The following is an 18,290-nucleotide window of genomic DNA, read 5'->3' as shown; positions in this document are numbered from 1 at the left end:
CGTTTTATGTATAATGTCACAGCTATTCTTAACTGTTTACACAGTAAAAGTAAACATCAGGCCATAGCTGTTTTTTTGCTTCAGGCTTACCAAGATGATGTGCTACTGACACAACTGCCTACGGAGCCAGAAGTGGAAGTTATATCCTGTGCTGGTGGTCGGATACTTAGGGTTCCATCTTCTCGAATATAAAGACCAGCACTAGAAGGGTTTGCAAAAGTAGAAATAAATGGACCAAGAGACTGAAAAGCAGCCTGACGTACCTGTAACAAGACAAATAAAAAAATGAAACAAATAAGAAAAATGAAACAAATGTCACCTCCTTGTTGCATGCTGGACATGCTTGATTATGGCTCCCATCAGATTCATTCAACTCAATTTAACATTTTGTCTAGGGGTGGGGTAAATCATTCAATGTAAAATAAGTAGTCCAAGGAAAAAATATCTACAATTTTATATCTAGATTGCTCCATCTCCCAAGATCCCTAACATAACAGTCATCAGTATACTATTTTGTTATAATACTATTGTTTCATAACTATTATTATAATATAATAAATAATATATTTGCTATATTGTTAATTCCTAATTAGTATTGTCATTTCTTTACGAAATTTATTTTTGTAGTATCTTAGAGCTAGAAAGTGCCTTATAGGTCACTTTGTACAAACCTCATGTTTTGTAAGATGAGTAAACTGGGTTCAGGGAAATGAAGTGTTTTGTGCTCAAATTACTTAATAAATGGCAGAATCAGGATTAGAGCTAAATCTCCAGATCTAGTCAGATCTAGTCTATTAGGACATCTTGGAGAAATATAATGAAAGAGAAAGACACATAAACACACACACAGATACACAGAAAGGAGTGTGTATGAATCTGCCTATGTATGCACAATTACCTGTGAATAAAAACTCTTTACCTTTAGGCCATTCGTGGCCTAAAAAAATGTCTTAGATTCCTTTACTGGTAAAGAAATGCACTAGAAACACCTAGCATGCATTTCGTCATTCAAAGGGATAAGACTAAGAGAAATTCTAGTGTTTCTTTTTATTTGCTTTCAAAATAAGAAGTAACAGTAAAAAAAGCTCACAAAATACATGTATATGTCATGTCAGGAATGAGATAAATTGGAAAAAGTAGAAGGAAAAGCTTGCTCTTCACTATGCTTAGTATGAAATATGCTTACAAAAAGGAGCAAAGTATTTCTTCTACCACACTCAAAAGGCTAACTTAAACGAAGTAGAAAGCAAGCCAACATTAAAATAGAATAGTTTTTCTGTGGTGTTGTTTATTTGGGTTTTTGGGGTTTTTTTGGTGTGAGGCAATTGGGGTTAAGTGATTTGCCCAGGGTCACACAGCTAGTAAGTGTTAAGTGTCTGAGGCCGAATTTGAACTCAGGTCCTCCTGAATCCAGGGCCAGTGCTCTATCCACTGTACCACCTAGCTGCCCTTTTTTTGTTTTTTTTTTAAAATAGATTTTGCTGAAAGAAGACATGGTTCAATTCCCCAAAATACAAAAGCCACAGCCATAATTTTGGAAGCTAAGTCAAAGACCTATATTTTCTGGTTAGGTTTTAGTTATGAAAGACAGAAGTCAAATATTTATATAATATATTAACCATGTTAATCTGTACTTCCTTTAACTTACCCATCTACAAGGGTCACTGATAAGATTGATAAAGAGAGGAGACAGTTTGGTTCTTCGAACTTCAGATGAAGTGGTGTAGGAGACAGCCATAAAGCATTCAGCACAAGCTTTCCGCATTCCCCAAACACTATCAGAGCACAGTTCAAAAAACTTTGGGATCTGCCAAGACAAAAAGAATAGAAATACTTGAACTTACTTTATTGCAGATAGCTTACATTTATTTCTGCTTCTTAAATAAAAAATTAATGGTAAAGAAAATGATAAAATATCATTAAAAACAATTTAGAATAAATTCTCATTACTAATTTTAGTCATTATTTGTCTTAAGTTTATCAGAAAAAAAATCCCTCTAAAAATATGCACAATGATTATTTGCTAAGTAGCTTTTTTTTTCCAGGTTCCTAATTATCATACTAAAATACATTTAATCATGGAAATGATTTTCACTTATGGATGGATTCATATGATGTCTATTGCTAAGCTCCATTCAATTTCATACATGGTATTCAAAGTCAGGGCAGTAAGGTTGTTCTTTGACTTTAAAACAAAACACAAATAAGCTTCTCCAGATAAAACCAGAAAAAAAATTAACATTTCTTTGAAATGTGAAGGATTCCATCCACTCAATGTTAAATTTTACTAGATGATATTTCTTTTACTTTAACTCAACTACAAAGCATTTATTAAGCACCAATTAGGCACTATTCTAAGTGCTGGGGATATAATTAGAAAGGTAAGACTGCCATTACATCAAGATGCATATATTTTACTTATCAGTAACCAAATATTTACAAAAATATTAACTTTTTAAAACCGATAAATGTGAATTTAAGACTTAAAATTAAATGTTCATTCCAAATTAAATGCAATATAAATATAAAACATATTGTGTGGGGGCAGCTAAGGTGCCGCAGTGGATAAAGCAGCAGCCCTGGATTCAAGAAGACCTGAGTTCAAATTCGACTTCAGACAATTGACACTTACTAGCTGTGTGACCCTGGACAAGCCACTTAACCCTCATTGCCCTGCAAAACAAAACCAAAACCAAAACAAAACAAAAAAACTTATTGTAAATTAGAAATTACTTTTACTTAATTGTCACATACCAAAAACTTCTCAGTAGCTTCTTGTCCAACAGCATTACAGACATCCCCAAAATTTGTAGCACAGACCTGAGGTAAGGAAAAGATAGTATTACCTATTACTTTTAGCTGCCTGGAATTAACTTTCTTTGCCTCTTAAAAGAAAAAAACTGCAAATAAGCAGGCAGGAGTCTATGGGCTAAGAACACAGAAACAAATTACTAGAGATCTCTAGGTATCCAGAAACAGAATACACTGTTTTCTGTCAATCATAGGATTCAGTAATGCAATAATACCTAATCCAAATCCCTTTTCACAAACAGTTTTCAGTTTGCCTTCAATGATCTCTCATTCATTTACATACAATGGTATCTTCCAATTTCTACTAATTTATAATAAAAACTAAATAAAACACAGATTATACATTCTATTAAAGGATCACTCTATTTTCACACTAGATCATTTCTACTAGTCAAGAAATTGCAAAATAATTTAATTTGAAATCTAATATTTATTATGTTTGAAACTAGATATTCCAACCTTCCGAACTTGGAAGAGCTTCCCATCACCACACAATTCACAAAATCGAGGAAGTAGCAGGCGTTCAACTGTGCTTTTGCTTAGCATTGAAGCCATTTTGCAGATTATCTATAAAAATAAAATAAAAATCACTTGAAAAGCCAAAGTATACCTACTTAACCACAAACACTAAAAGTACAACATTTTGTTAAATTATGCAGTTAAACTAAAGCTAAAAATCTTCCCAACTGCTTTCTTATCATAAGATTTTTAGAGCTAAAAGGAATGTTTTCTTAAAGATCATATACTCCAAACTTCTTATTTTATAGATAAGGAAACTGTAACGATTGGAATGACTCCACCTTCTGGAGACTTACTGTAGGAAAGCTCCACCATGAGGAGAAGGAGCCCGAGGGCAAGACACATGGCTTTTCTTTGGCTTCAGGAAGTGAAGTTTGCTTGTGGGAGGAAGCAGGGGGCAAGGCTGGCGCTCTTTCCTCAGGACTCTGGTGGAGAGGGGAGCTAAAAATGCACTCTCCCTTTGATAGATAGATAGATGAATCTAGGCCTTTCTCTCTCTTCACCAAATTCTTATTCTCCTTAATAAATGCTTAAAAGTCTAAACTCTTGCTAAAGCTTCTAATTTACCGGCGACCACCCATTAGATATTTTAGACAGACTAGCTAGAATTTTAGCCCCTTACAAAACCATGGCCCAGAAAGGTTGGGTGATAGGCCCAAGATCATACAAGCAGTTATGTGGCAGAAAAGGGTCTTAAGCCTACATCTTCTATTCCATACCCAGTGCTGTATTTTAACATTCCCAATGTTCTACATGATGTCCCAAAGTTAAAAAAAAAAAGGCCTAACTTGTAATTTTTTTAGTTTCATACCTCATTGTTAAATACTGATATTTTAAAGAACTATATATTTATACCTTATGATAGGGAAAAATTCACATGAAAATCAAGGAAATTAATAATGTCTGTAGATAACAGAAATGAGTACAGCTCTCACTTTTTTAAAACTTAGAGAATACACATTTCCTGGTCTGAAGTTTTCTTGTCTAGAGCTGGCATAGTATGGTAGAAAAAAGCAGTGGATTTGGAATGAGACGGCCTGTTTTTTAAGTTCCACTTCTCTTACTACTTGTATGACACTGGACTAGTTATTTAACTTCTCTCTGCCTCAGTTTCCTGAGGGAGTTGAATTAGGTAATATTTACAGTTCCTTCTAGCTCTAAATCCTATAATCTTTGCTAAAGATACCTCAAGAAAAAGATTAGCTTTCTAACAAGAAATCCTATTTGGACTTTGGGGGCTATATTCATGACATGACTTTTTCACATACTTCATCAGAGCTGCCTATTATTCTCTATAATGTATAATTGCAAAAATTAATTTTAGGGGGCAGCTAGGTGGTGCAGTAGATAAAGCACAGGCCCTGGATTCAGGAGTACCTCAGTTCAAATCTGGCCTCAGACACTTGACACTAGCTGTGTGACCCTGGGCAAGTCACTTAACCCCCATTGCCCCACAAAACAAAACAAAAAATTAATTTTAAACTTTTATTTTAAAAAATTAGTTTAAAAATAAAAATTAGAGTTTTGAAATCAAGAAGACAATATGAAAATCTGTTGGAAAAAACCCAACTATTAATTATAAGTTCAGAATGCAAATAACCAGGGGGCAGCTAGATGGTGCAGTGGATAGAGCACAGGCCCTGGAGTCAGGAGGACCTGAGTTCAAATCCCACCTCAGACACTTGACACTTACTAGCTGTGTGACCCTGGGCAAGTCACTTAACCCTCACTGCCCCACCAAAAAAAAAAAAGAAAGAAAGAAAGAAAAAAGAAAAGAAAAGAAAAGAATAAAAAAAGAATGCAAATAACCTTTCTGCCTGCAACAGCAATTACACCCCATTTATGGAAAACTGTCTTGTTCTAGATTTGGTTAGAATAAAGGGTTCCTCTATTACCAAATTTATAGGAAAATATGGCATGAATAAGTGTATTAATGATAAGCCAAGAAAATGTTGCATCTATGTATAAAATTATGTGTGTATCACATGTAAGACCTTAACTCAAAGTTACAATCGGTATACAATTTTGACACCTAAAATCATTGATAAAAATAAAAATTATTGCCTGTTTCACAATTACTTAACAAATCTGAAAAAAAAAACACAATTTTTTTTTTTATTTTTACCAATGATATGTGAAGCAAAGGTGTTAACCTCAATATCAAACTGATTTTTGATTTAAAACAAGAATGGAAAAACTAACAAATAGGCTCTTTTATGGAAGTACTCCAATGTTTTCGAAGTTGGGTAGAATATACTTAAGGAGAAGTCTCAGAGGAAAAGAGAATCAGCATGGCAATGCTAACATGGATAAAACTGTTATTCTCTCAGTAATGACTATGCCAGGAGAATACTACAAGTTACTCTAGTCATCTAAGTATAAATAATACCAATTTTGGAGGGGGTTTTATAAACAATTTAGGTTAAGTTGTAACACTGAACCCATGAGCTATTACACTAAGAAACAAACAAACAAAAAAATATGGTTGACAGATATTTAGGCACATACTACTTTTGCAAGGTACTATGCTAGTTTCTGGGAATAAAGAGATAAACCTAACATAGATCCTTTTTTCAAGTATAGATAGATACATTTATTAAACACTAACTATATGCCAGACACTCTGCTAAGCTCTGCAAATACAAATATAAGCAAGCAAAACAATTCCTGTTCTCAAGGAATTTACATTTTAATGGGGGAGGACAACACATAAGGGAAGTTGGAAGGTGGGGGGGTGAGGAGGGAGAAAATTCTTGCGCAATAACAGAGTCCAAGTTTCTTGTGGGGATGATAGGCAAACTGGCATATTGACAAATAGACATATTTGATATAAGGGAGAATGAGATAAATACAAAGGAGAAGTATAGACAAAGAGACATTGCATAATTTGAAGAGATATTACATCTGTTCATATGGACTGTTAAGCACCTCCCCTGGAAATGTGTCAGGAATAGGATAATTGAAAAGAACTCTCAAATCACCTAGGAGACTTGAAGTTAAGATGGCAGAGAAGCTACACTCTCCCAAAGAACACCCCACCCCCCACCACCCCCTGCCCCCGCCCAATTATCTGAAAAGGGTCCCAGCCAATGATAAGGGATTTTTCTGAGTGGGTGAGAAGGGGAGCAGAAGTTCTCCATACAGTCCAAGAATATACAAAAAGGCACCCAAAAGACAATAGAGGCTGGGAGGATGCTTGAACCAGGGAAGCCAATGCCAGTTCATGTAAATGAGGAAGCTGTGAAAGCAGGTGGTGAAGATGTTAGAGATGTAATCAACTTAGTCTATCAATCAATCAGTACTTACTAAGCGCCAATCATGAGCCAGGGCCTAGGGGTTCAAATACAAAGAATGCAATAATTCTTACCTTTAATCAGCCTAAATTCTGGAGGGAAATAAGTGTATATAAAAATACAGGCAAAATATAGACATACATATTATGTACATACAACTAGATAAATACAAGGTAATTTGGGAGGGAGGACAGTTGGTGACATCAAGAAAGGTTTCATGCAGAATATGATGCCTGAGTTGCATCTTAAAGGAAGAGAAGGGGCCAGCTAGATGTCACAGTAGATAAAGCATTAGCCCTAAAGTCAGGAGGACCTGAGTTCAAATATGACCTCAGATATTTACTAGCTGTGTAACCATGGGTGAGGGAGGGAGGGAAGGAGGGAGGAAGGAAGGAAGGAAAAGATCTGGCAATATTTGGAAAATGATGGATATGTGGAATAAATATGTGGAGAGTGAGGTATTAAAAACACTATCAATTGAGGATCATGCAAAAAAAAAAGAGAAAGAGACCAAGCTGTGCCTTGAACCTGCAGTGGGCCACTAGGAGACTGAGAGAAAAGCCAGGAATTGAGGCAAAGGCTGGGGTCAAATTGAAGTCATCCCATTCAGACTGGCAACAGCAACCAAACTACAGAGGGGACAAGATAAAACAAAGCTTATGCAAACCCTTCTGGATTGCCAAGAGAAGAATAGGCCAAACAAAAAATACCAATACAAGAACTAAAGCTAAAATATGGCTAAACAGAAGACACAAAACACAATGAAGAACTACTCTGGGTAAGAGAAGTCTAAGAGGAAAACCCCCAAAATGAGAGTAACCCCACAATAATTATAGCAAAGTCTCAAAGAAAAATAAAATGGTATAGTCACAAGGACTATAATAATGGCTGGAAAAAATGAAGCAAAAGATACAAAAATGAAATGAGAGATTCAGAAGAAAATACTGAAAGGAGAATAAAGAGCTGAGAAAGGAAGGCAGAAAGCCTTAGCCCATAGCAGATTCCTTCAAAAAATATATAATGGAGCAAACAGACTTTAATGATTCTATGAGACAACAAAAGAGATATTAGACCACCAAAAAAAAAAGATAATAAACTAAAGATAGAAAATTGAAAAAAATATAAAATGTCAAGTATCTATTATCAAAACAGCTTGACCTGGAATACAAAATAGATTAAGTAGTAATTTTTAAATTACTGTACTCCAAACTGTCCAAAACTATTATAGCCAGACGATAGTGAAAACAGAAAAGACCACACTAAATACCTCCTGGAATCTAAAAGACTTGTGAATGTCACAGTGAAAACAGAACTTCTAAGTCAAAGAAAAAAATACTGCCATAGTAAGTATCCAGAAAGAAAGTGTTCAAATACCAAGGAACCAGAGTCAGGATCACACAAGAATTAGAATTGCTATAAAGGAGAGAAAATTAAGGCTTACAACCAAGAATAACTTAACCTGCTTATACAACTGAACATAATTTGAAAAGGGAAAGAAATGAAATTTTAATAGAATAACATTCATGGTGAAAAAGGCAGAGCTGGGTTGAAACTTTGAAATGCAAACAAAGAAGAGACACCAAAAAGTTAAATATGTTTGAGCAACTGGAAGGGGCTAAACAATGAAGTGGTGCTTACATTCTAAAAGAGAGAGAAGAAATAAGAGTTCTTCAGAATCTTAACGTTTTCAAGGATCACACAGCACTTGAGTGTGGATTCATTCTATTCCATTGGTTTTAAGAAATTTTTAAAAAATTGGAAAAAACCCATGAGAAGAGGGAAAATATTATTCTGCATGAATGGTGAGCACAAGAAGAGTATTCAAATAAGAAGAAAGGAATGGGAAGAGGGGGAAAGTCATGATCCTATTTTAACCTGAACCAGATAAAAGCTAAAAACACAGATATACTGACACACAAGGAGTTTGGTGTAACTACATTAAACATGAGAGGGAAATGAGTAAGGAAAGGGAAAAGGATATGGGTGGGATAAGAGGAAAAGTAGAGTGAAGGAGGGAATAATATACAAGCAAAACCCACAAGCTTCAGATATTTTTTTCATAAAGTGGTGACTAAAAATTATATGGGTAAGAAATAGATTGTAGTCTGGGCTTAGTCAAGAAAGGAGGGGCAGAGGACTAAAAACAGATCACTTCCATTATGGATTATTAGTGTTACTCAGAGAAGGGGCCAGCTAGATGTCACAGTAGTGTTACCCATATAATCTGCAAGATAAATTTTGATTATTATCCTACTTTTACATTTGAGGAAACTAATAAACAGAAGCTAAATGACTTGATCAGATTCACACAACTGATTTAAAACCTGAGTTCAGATTTGAACAAAGGTCCGTCCTCCTGACTCCAGGTCCACTATCCACATAGAGGAGTTGGAACAAAATATAATGTATTTCTGGCAAACTTAAAAAAAGAAAAAGCAGGAATAGAAACTATAGTCTCAAACAAAACCACAGTAAAAAGAGACATGAATTAAAGTTAGACAAGGAGGGGAAAATTATATGTAAAGGCATCATAATAAAATAAATCAAACAATAAATAAATAAATGATCAAATTCTAACAATATATATTCCTACATATATACCTATGTATACAAGAGAATTGCCCAGAACTACTGAACATAGAAAATAATAGAAAATAACTCTTAAATTGTGTCCAGAAAAAAACCCAAATGGCAAAATCTAAGACACATGGCTAAACTGAACAAATGATTTATCCAGCAAATCTGAGCTTAATCATAAACGAGGAAAGATTGACATTTTATAAAGAGGTGTTTGAAACATTTTTAGTATGAAAACCAGAAATTTATAGATTATTTATTTTTCAAATATCCCAAACAACAGAAATATAAGAGTGAATAAATGCAGAAGTCAAGGACTGTAAGAGTAAGAATGACGAAACAGACTCCTTCTAAATACACAAAAGAAGACGTGGTGAAGTGGAAGTCCAAAAGAAGGTGACAGCGAAAAGGAGGGCCTGGAGCATTATGACAAATAACTTAGTGACAGAGCCTATTTATGGATGAATTAATGCTTTTTTTTTTTGATCTGACTACATCACAACATGGGAGGGTCCATAAAAGGGAGGAGGGGAGCAGGGTGACAGAAAATAATGTATGGAGGCAGCTAGGTGGCTCGGTGGATAAAGCACTAACCCTGGATTCAGAAGGACCTCAGACACTTGTCACTTACTAGCTGTGTGACCCAGGGCAAGTCACTTAACCCTCACTGCCCTGCAAAAAAACAAAAAACAAACAAAAAATGTATGATGTTCTATGCTCAAATTAAGCTCGGAATGAAGAGCCTAAAGGGAATGGGGGAGAGAGTGAAAGGAAGGAGGCCTTACTTTGAAAGTGGGAGGGGGTTCCACCGATGAATACTCCTACAGATGAAGGGAGATGGTTGGTGAAGAAAGATGAGGAACTTTCACTGATCAGTGCTTGAATTGTCTACATGTTTATATTGAGAGGTGGAGAGCTAGGCAACTGGCACCAGGAGGAGTAGGAGAGCATGGACACAAGGAGGATATTTCCATAGAGAGTATAGATGAGCAGTAGAAGATGCCCTACCATGGGGGAGGTGTTCTCTCTAAAACCTGCAATAATTGGCATTGCTTGGAGAGTGAAGCAAAATGGAAAAGGGGGATCCACAGGATAATCCCTATAAAGCAGTGGTAGTGCTTCTAAGGGAGAGACAAGAATGGATACTTTGGAAGATTTGATTATGTGAAGAATACAGAGAAAGAGGAAGAAGAAACATAACCAGATAAAAACAGGGTAAGGGAAATAATAAAAAAAAGATAAAGGAAAAGGGTTAAGAAAAGGGAAAAGTGGATTCAGGAATGAGGAGAAAAGAGCCAGCGGGAATAGGATCATAATAAGAAAATATTAAGTAACTGAAGCAACATAATACTGTTTATAGCAAAAGAAGGAAAGAAACAATAACTTGTAAAAAATAATTTTAGAGACAAATGGAGAGAAATAGAAACCTAATTCATAATTTTAAATGTAAACGGATTAAGCAATGAAAAAATAATTCTGGCAGATTGGAAAATAAAACAAAATCCTATAATATGTTGCTTACAAGAAACACATTTAAAAAACAAAGATATAAAAAAATTTAAAACTGAGGGAATAGGAAAAAAATTATTATGCAACAAGTGAATCTAAAAGAGCTTGAGTTGCAATCTAGCTGAAAAAGCAAAAACAAACATTCAAAAAATAAATAAGGAAACAGTAAAACAACAGTAACAGATTTTTTTAAATCCCTCACTTACTTTTAGATGGGCCTAAAAGAAAGATAAACAAAAAAGAAAAATATAGAAGTGAACAAATTTCTGGAGAAACAAGACTTAAATGACATGGCATCATCTAAATAGGACCAGAATAGAATATACACATTTCCCAACACAGAGAACATTTACAAAAAGAGAACATGTACTAGGGCACAGCGATATTGCATACAAATGCAAAAAGCCAGAAAAATTTAATACGTCCTTTACGGACAATAATGCAATAAAAAATAATCAGTTCAGAAACCATAAACAAAAGATACAGATCCAAATAGAGAAATAAAATCTGAAATAACAAGTGGGCCAAAGAACAAATAATAGAAATAATTAATAACTATGTAAACAGAAAACTATGATGAAACTATACAAAAAATTTTTAGGACACAGATAAAGCAGTTCTCAGGGGGGAAAAGAATCACATCCTTGCAAACATATACTAATAAAAAAGAAAAGGAGAGGATTAGTGAGATGAATATGAATTTTTAAAAAGGCAACAAATAAGTAAACCTAAAATAAGCACAAAAGAGGAGGTATCAAAATTTAGAGGGGAAATAAATTAGAAACAAAAACCATAGAAATGATACATAAAACTAAAAACTGGCTCTTAAAATTAATAAACCCATAGCTAATCTGATTAAATGAACAGCAAAAATAAAATCAATAAATAGGTATATGATAACATGAATTCATAACAAAACCATAGAAAATAAAATAATCAAAATAAATTATGTACACCTATATACTTACAAAACTGAGAAAGCAAAAGAAACAGAATACTTCCAAAAATATAAAATAAATAAAGATCTTAAATAAACCAGTCTCAGAAAAGGAAATAGATACAGCAGCAAAAAAATTACTAAAGAGAAAACTTCTGTTCCTGATAGATTCAGTGGAGAATTTTATCAAATTTTTAAAGAATAGTTAATATTCATCACAAATTCTATTAAAAAACTGAGAAAGCACCCTACCAGAATCCTTTTTATGAGATGAGTAAGGGTCCTAATACCTAAGCCAGGGAAAAGAAAACACAGAAAGAAAACTACAGACTAATATCATTAATGAACATTGACTCAGAAATCTTAAACATAATCTTATCAAACAGACAAAAGCAATTTATCCAAGAAATCATTCATAATGGCAATGTGGGATGTTTAGGATGGTTCAAAAAAGGGAGTAGAGGCCAGAGTCCAGTTGAATATCCTCAACATTCCCATCCAAACAACTTTAACATATTTCCTCAAATAAAATTTTGGAGTGATAGAGCCAGTGAAAAGTCAAAGGGAGATATTTATTCAGCCTAAGACAACTTAGGAGGTCCACAAGAGAGGTCTATAATATTGGGGTGGGCACAGACCCAGAGTGAAGCAGAAGTATGAGCAGTGGGCCTTGGACATGGCTATCTATGACAGCAGCAGCAGTTTGGGGAGCTTTCCTCAGTCCAGAGACAGAATAAGAGGGCCAGACAACTGGTCAAAAAGAGATTAAAAACCACCCTTTATTGTTACTGGGTACACCTGGTGATGACTAGCAATCTTATTGCCCATACCAGTTTTGGTATGGGTGAAAAAGAAAGCTTGTAATCACAAGGAAGTAGGGGGCCTGGTCACAGTTTCAGGGGCAAGTGGAACACTAGCACTTGTGGTTGTAAGAGAGCAGGGGACGTGGTTACAGTTACAGGGTCAAGAGGAACACTAGTACTTGTGACTACAGGGGAGCAAGGGCCCTTTGCCAGAAAAGACCAGAGTACAAATCAGGATAATAGTGACCACACGTCTTCCAGGATAACACCATCTTGGAAACACCACAAACTTGCAAACCCCTAGAACTAGCTCTGCAAACAGCAGGATGAAAAAGTGTAAAGTCTTTCCCATCCCCTGGTATGCATGGCCCACCTTTAATATAAAGTTCAAAGTAAAGAAATAGGCTGGGGAAATGAGCAAACAAATAAAAAGAACTTGACCATAACAAGCTACTTTGGTGACAGGGAAGACCAAGACACAAACTTAGAAGAAGACAACAAGATGAATACAGCTACAAGCAAAAATGCTAAATAGACCCAAGGACAGAATGATTTTCTGGAGAAGTTAAAGATCTGAGATGAGTGGCAGAGGAAAAATTGGGAAAAGAAATGAGAATGCTGCAAGAAAATTATGGAAAGAGAATTAATAGTTTGATAAAAGAGGGTAGCTAGTTGGTGAAGTGCAGAGTGCCTGGCCTGAAGTCAGGAAAACCTGAATTCAAATTCAGCCTCAGATACTTACTAGCTGTGTGACCCTGGACAAGTCATTTAATCCTGTTTGCCTTAATTTCCCTCAAAAACATTAAACCAAGCCTCTAAACAGATTCTGGAACTACAGAACCTACAAAAAGAGAGACAAAATCCTACTACATGAGAAAATTTAGAAGACTTCAGAAAAGGTTTGTCTCACCTGGGGTAAAAGGGGAGGGCAGCTCGCCTCAGTAAAGCTCAGCTCAGTGTGGCTTAGCACCACTCATCTCAGCTGCCAGATCACCTCAGCAAAGCTCCACTTAGTGGCAGCTCAACACTGTTACAACTCGACACAGCTGAGAGTGGGACAGCCGAGAGCAGTAAGAAGCTTGCAACCGTGAACCCTGTGCCCCAGGAGCTGACTTCAACTTGATAAGTTTAAAAATAGCCTACAACATGAGCAAGAAACAAAAAAGGACCCTTACCATTGACAACTTCTATGGTGAAAGGGAAGACCAAAATTCAAACACAGATGAGTTAGTCAAAACGCCCACAAGTGAAGACTCAAGAGGGAAGATGATCTTGTCTCAAGACCAAAAAGCCATCTTTGAAGAGCTCAAAAAGGCTTTTAAAAATCAAATAAGAGAGGCAGAAGAAAAAATGGAAAAAGAAATGAGAGTTACACTGCAAAAAGAAGCATAAAAAATGACTGAGGAAAACAATTCCTCAAAATCACAATTGATTAGAGAAAGGCAAATTAAAACAACTCTGAGGGGTAGCTGGCTGGCACAGTGGATAAAGCACCAACCCTAGATTCAGGAGGACCTGAGTTCAAATCCAGCCTCAGACACTTGACACTTACTAGCTCTGTGACCCTGGGCAAGTCACTTAGCCCCAACTACCTCACCAAAAACAAAACAAAACAAAACACACACATACACACAAACAAAACTCTGAGATACCACCTCACACCTATCAGCAAAGACAAATGCTGGAGGTGATAAAGAAAAAATAGGTACACTAATGAACTGCTGGTGGAATTGTAAATTGTACAACCATTCTGGAAAACAATATGGAATGATGTCAAGAGGGCTATAAAACTGTGGGGGCTATTGTTTCACAATACATAGTATTTTAGAATCTTGAACAAAATTCTATTTGGCCTCTTCAAATCCGGCAGAGATTTTTCTTCCTTCCATCTTACTGAACTCATAAAGTAAGGCTTTCTTCAGTTCTTCTAGATAACTCTAAAACCATGGTTAGCTTCTTCAAGGAAGCATACAGAACTATACAAGGCATTTCAAATATACAGAATAAGGACCTCCCCTTTATCAATTATAGCTGTCATCATCATAACATTTAACATATGTAATAAGTATTTTTAGTAAGATAATGATAATAACACATAATAATTTAAATTTATAGAATTCTTATCCTTTCAAAGGCTATAAAATTAACTCATTATATAGAGCATGATAATCAATACTTTGAACATTTTCTCACAAAATAAAAAGGTAGACATTTTATAAGATTTTCCATAACTCCTTTAGCTTTATTTCTTGAAGTGATTTAATTACTTTTTGAAGATGTGATAAATATGAACCTAAGGAAAAAAGGATACTTCAGCCTGTGCAACAGTCACTTTATTAAAATTACCCTGTCAATGTGATTTACTTACATTCACAGCTTCTGCCTTGTATTCATCATCGCTGTCTGGAGCAGAGAGGTCAAGCAGTATTGGACAGACTTTGTTTTCAATATCATTTTGAAAAATTAGATCCTGTTCCAGTAGAATTAATAGTACTTCCTGACTTGATTTCCTAACCTAGAATGTTTTTTTTTAAATGGGGGGTGGGGGGGAGAGAGAAGAAAAATATAAAACTGTTTCAAAAAAGACTTTTCTTTCCTTAGACATAGAAAGTTAGAAACAAGGCCATATCAACAACCTAACCCTTCCAATCTCACCAAACATAGAGTTCTGGTTGCTGCAATTAAAAAAAGATGTACTGAAGTTAGAACAAGACCAGAGAAGGACAATTAAAAGGACTAAGGCAAAGGAGCAGTTTCCATATGGAAACTGACCAAAACCAAAACCAAACCCAACCCAGGCCTCTTTAAACTGAGAATATGAAACTGGGGGTGAGGGATATATAAGAGATGGAAAATGATTAAAACTATAAAATTATGAAGGCTATAGACTAAGTGAGATTGGGCCCCATGAAAATCTGAAAAAGGTTTCAGAAAAATAAAAACAGATATAGTGATACTTTACACACTTAGATAATAACAAACTTGAAGAAATTACCAACTCCTCCCAAAGAAGTGGGGAAATAAGTTGAAAATATAAAATAGATTCAAGCAAAGCTGAAATAAATGTGTATTCCTAACCTTTCTTTTTAACCTATTATATTACTTATCAATCTAACTTTGCACTCATGGCATGGAGGTCACACACATTAAAATTTTAAACAGAAGAGTTACATAAAGTGGTATTTTAAAAATAACTAATCCAGGAGCTGTGTTTAGGATGGACTGGAGAAGAGAAAGGACCAAAGACAAAGAGATTAGTTAGAAAGCTACTGCAATAATCCTGGTGTGAAGTAATGTGGCTTTCCAGAAAAAGAAAGGGAAATAAAAGATATTAGAAGGCATGACAAGCCAGATTGGTAACCAAATGGTGAAAGAAAGGGGGTGAAAGTTAACTGCAAAGTTTCAAGCCTAGTTGAAACAATAGAAAGAAGGAAATTAGAATGTAAAGACTATTTTGCAGGGAGGAAAGTAATTCACTTGGAGTTAAACTACTAAAGTTTGAGATACTGATAGGACATAAAGGCAGAATTGTCTTACAGTCAGCTAGAGATGTTAAACTAGAGCTCAGGAGCAATGTTAGTCTGGAAATTGAGAAGAGAGGTGAGAGCTGAGGACCAGATGGTGACAAAAAAGAACATAAAATAAAGTTAAAAGAAAAGAAGGCTTTGCCTTAGGATACAGTTAGAGGACAGAAAAGCGAGGAAAGAACAATAAAGGGCAGGAGTACATGTCACAGAGGGAAAAAGAGGAGAGAAGGAAAAGGTGGTCAATAATCTCAAATTCAAAAGAGAACACAAGGAAAATTAGGGCCAAGTAAAGACCAATGAATTTGTAAAATGAAGGGGTTAGAGAGGGTAACAAGTCCTCTTCAGCTCCCAATTTCTATTAGTGTGATTTGGCAATTTAGAATGTAGCATCTGAATCACCCCCAAATCAACACAATTTTGAGGACAGTTTCAACAGAATAGTGAGGACAGAAATCAGATGACAAGGTCAAAGAATAAATGAGTGATTGAAGGTAGTGAGTTCAGAACACAGGAATTCCTTGAAGAAACTGTGAGATCGAGATGTTTTTCCTACACATGGTAATGTATACATGTATGTAACAGGCAGGTCAGAAGGAGCATATTAAAAACATGTGTTTTGTCAAGTAATTAGAATAATAAATAGAACAACTAATTCTTTAGTCTCTTAATACTAAAAAACTGCCAACTACTATAGTGGATTATAGAAGGCACAACTTTTCTCAAAGAATTTAGTCTAATTAAATGAGAAAGAATTTTGCTAACCATATAGAATTTGTACAAAAGGGTCAAAATTTTTCAAACCTGGTTGTTTGGATCTGTGAGATACCTCACAACAATGGGCATAAGATATTCAGAGAATGCCAATGGAAAGTTTGGTCGGCTTTCTTGCAAAAAAATGGCAATGGGAGGTATTTGTTCCATCAACTCTGTCCGCACCGTAGGCTCTGTGGCAATGAAAAAAAAAAGGGGAGGGGGGGGGAAGAATTTATTTTTAGAATAAAACAAGACCTAGATACAGTATACACTTAGAACTTTTCTTCCTAAAACACTTCATCAAGAAAATGAAACACTGTAGTATAAAAAATAACAAATGGGGGCAATATACAACACACTGGAAGAGCATCCAAAAACCATTACAACTAACTGTACATGTGTAAGATCTATAGGTTACTATAAAATTCCTATAAGAAAGCATATATTAAAGATTTTTATCATAAAATATATCCTCCTACAATTTATGAATCCTAGTTAATTTTAAGGTAAAACACTAAAAATACAATTTACAGTTCTATTAATTGTAAAGGTACCATAAATAGTAACTCATTTAGAAGAGAATCCATTTAAAGTTTTAAAACTTTTAAATTTAATGTACTATCTATCTAAAATTTGGACCATGAACCAATATGCTCCAAACATTTAAATGGGGAACTCAATTTGATGAGTTTTCCAATCAATTTGAAGAAATTTTAAGACTTCAACCTTTATTTAGAGGCTACTCAGTGACATCTACCCATTGTATGTAGGCATGTCTACTATTCCCTTATGGAACAACTACTACCCCCAAGAGCTGGGATCACCAAGTGAAGGTGACAGCCTTGATAGTCTTGTTTTTTGTTTATTTTTCATTTCCTTTTCACTTTCCCTATTCAGAAGACAGAAAAGCATAAGTAGAACAGGTCTGATCCTAAGCAAGAACAAACCTCTGCTCACACTGTCTTTGCTTGTCAACACTGGAAAAGACTGCCTTGAAGGAAAGGCACACAGGAATTGCATGTGCTTGCAGGTGGTCCAAGAGAAAAAAATCTTGAGAATAAACTTTGGCAGACCCAGGAGATAATGGGAATCAGGGCACTCAAAGACTTGCTGCAGAAGCACATGGTAGAGGGAAATAGGCACATATCTCTTCAGCATCAGGAAGTAAGTCACTTTTCATCTCCTCCTCTAGTAACCCATCTCTCTCTCCCACCTCAAGGCTCAGATTGAATGCCCCCTCCTTCAAGAGGCCTTTCCTGACTTTCGCCTCTCCCCTCATTGCTTTGTGTGTGTCTATATGTGTGTACAGGTATGTATACACATATACATATGTGTACATGTATGAATGTGTATGTGTATACTGTGTTTTCTCATCTCCAAAACATATATATTTAGTATTTATACTAAATATGAACATAGATAGATAGATAGATGAATAGTATTTACATATCTCTGAAAGTTCTATCACTCCAGTGTAATATTAACTCCTTGAAGACCTTCCTTGCTTTGTATTTGTATCCCCAGCACTTATCACGGCGCCTGGCACGTGACTGGCACTTAA

The 18,290-nt window shown here is 35.3% G+C and overlaps 1 protein-coding gene across 2 annotated transcripts in view; it reads right to left on the bottom strand.

Annotated features, from left to right (window-relative positions):
• Nucleotides 1-18,290, bottom strand: part of LOC122741424 (serine/threonine-protein phosphatase 4 regulatory subunit 1-like) — a 65,034-nt gene that overhangs the window by 18,331 nt on the left and 28,413 nt on the right. For both annotated transcript variants that reach the window (XM_043984888.1, XM_043984889.1), the window contains 6 exons: nucleotides 16,778-16,920; nucleotides 14,818-14,964; nucleotides 3,271-3,378; nucleotides 2,755-2,820; nucleotides 1,649-1,807; nucleotides 91-263 (listed from right to left, as the gene is read on the bottom strand). In XM_043984888.1, the coding sequence (XP_043840823.1) occupies nucleotides 91-263; nucleotides 1,649-1,807; nucleotides 2,755-2,820; nucleotides 3,271-3,378; nucleotides 14,818-14,964; nucleotides 16,778-16,920 (796 nt within the window). The remainder of the gene's footprint in view (nucleotides 1-90; nucleotides 264-1,648; nucleotides 1,808-2,754; nucleotides 2,821-3,270; nucleotides 3,379-14,817; nucleotides 14,965-16,777; nucleotides 16,921-18,290) is intronic.

Source organism: Dromiciops gliroides, chromosome 2 (genome assembly GCF_019393635.1).
Source record: "Dromiciops gliroides isolate mDroGli1 chromosome 2, mDroGli1.pri, whole genome shotgun sequence".
NCBI classification, from domain to species: Eukaryota; Metazoa; Chordata; class Mammalia; order Microbiotheria; family Microbiotheriidae; genus Dromiciops; species Dromiciops gliroides.
This window is presented reverse-complemented; position numbering and strand designations above follow the sequence as displayed.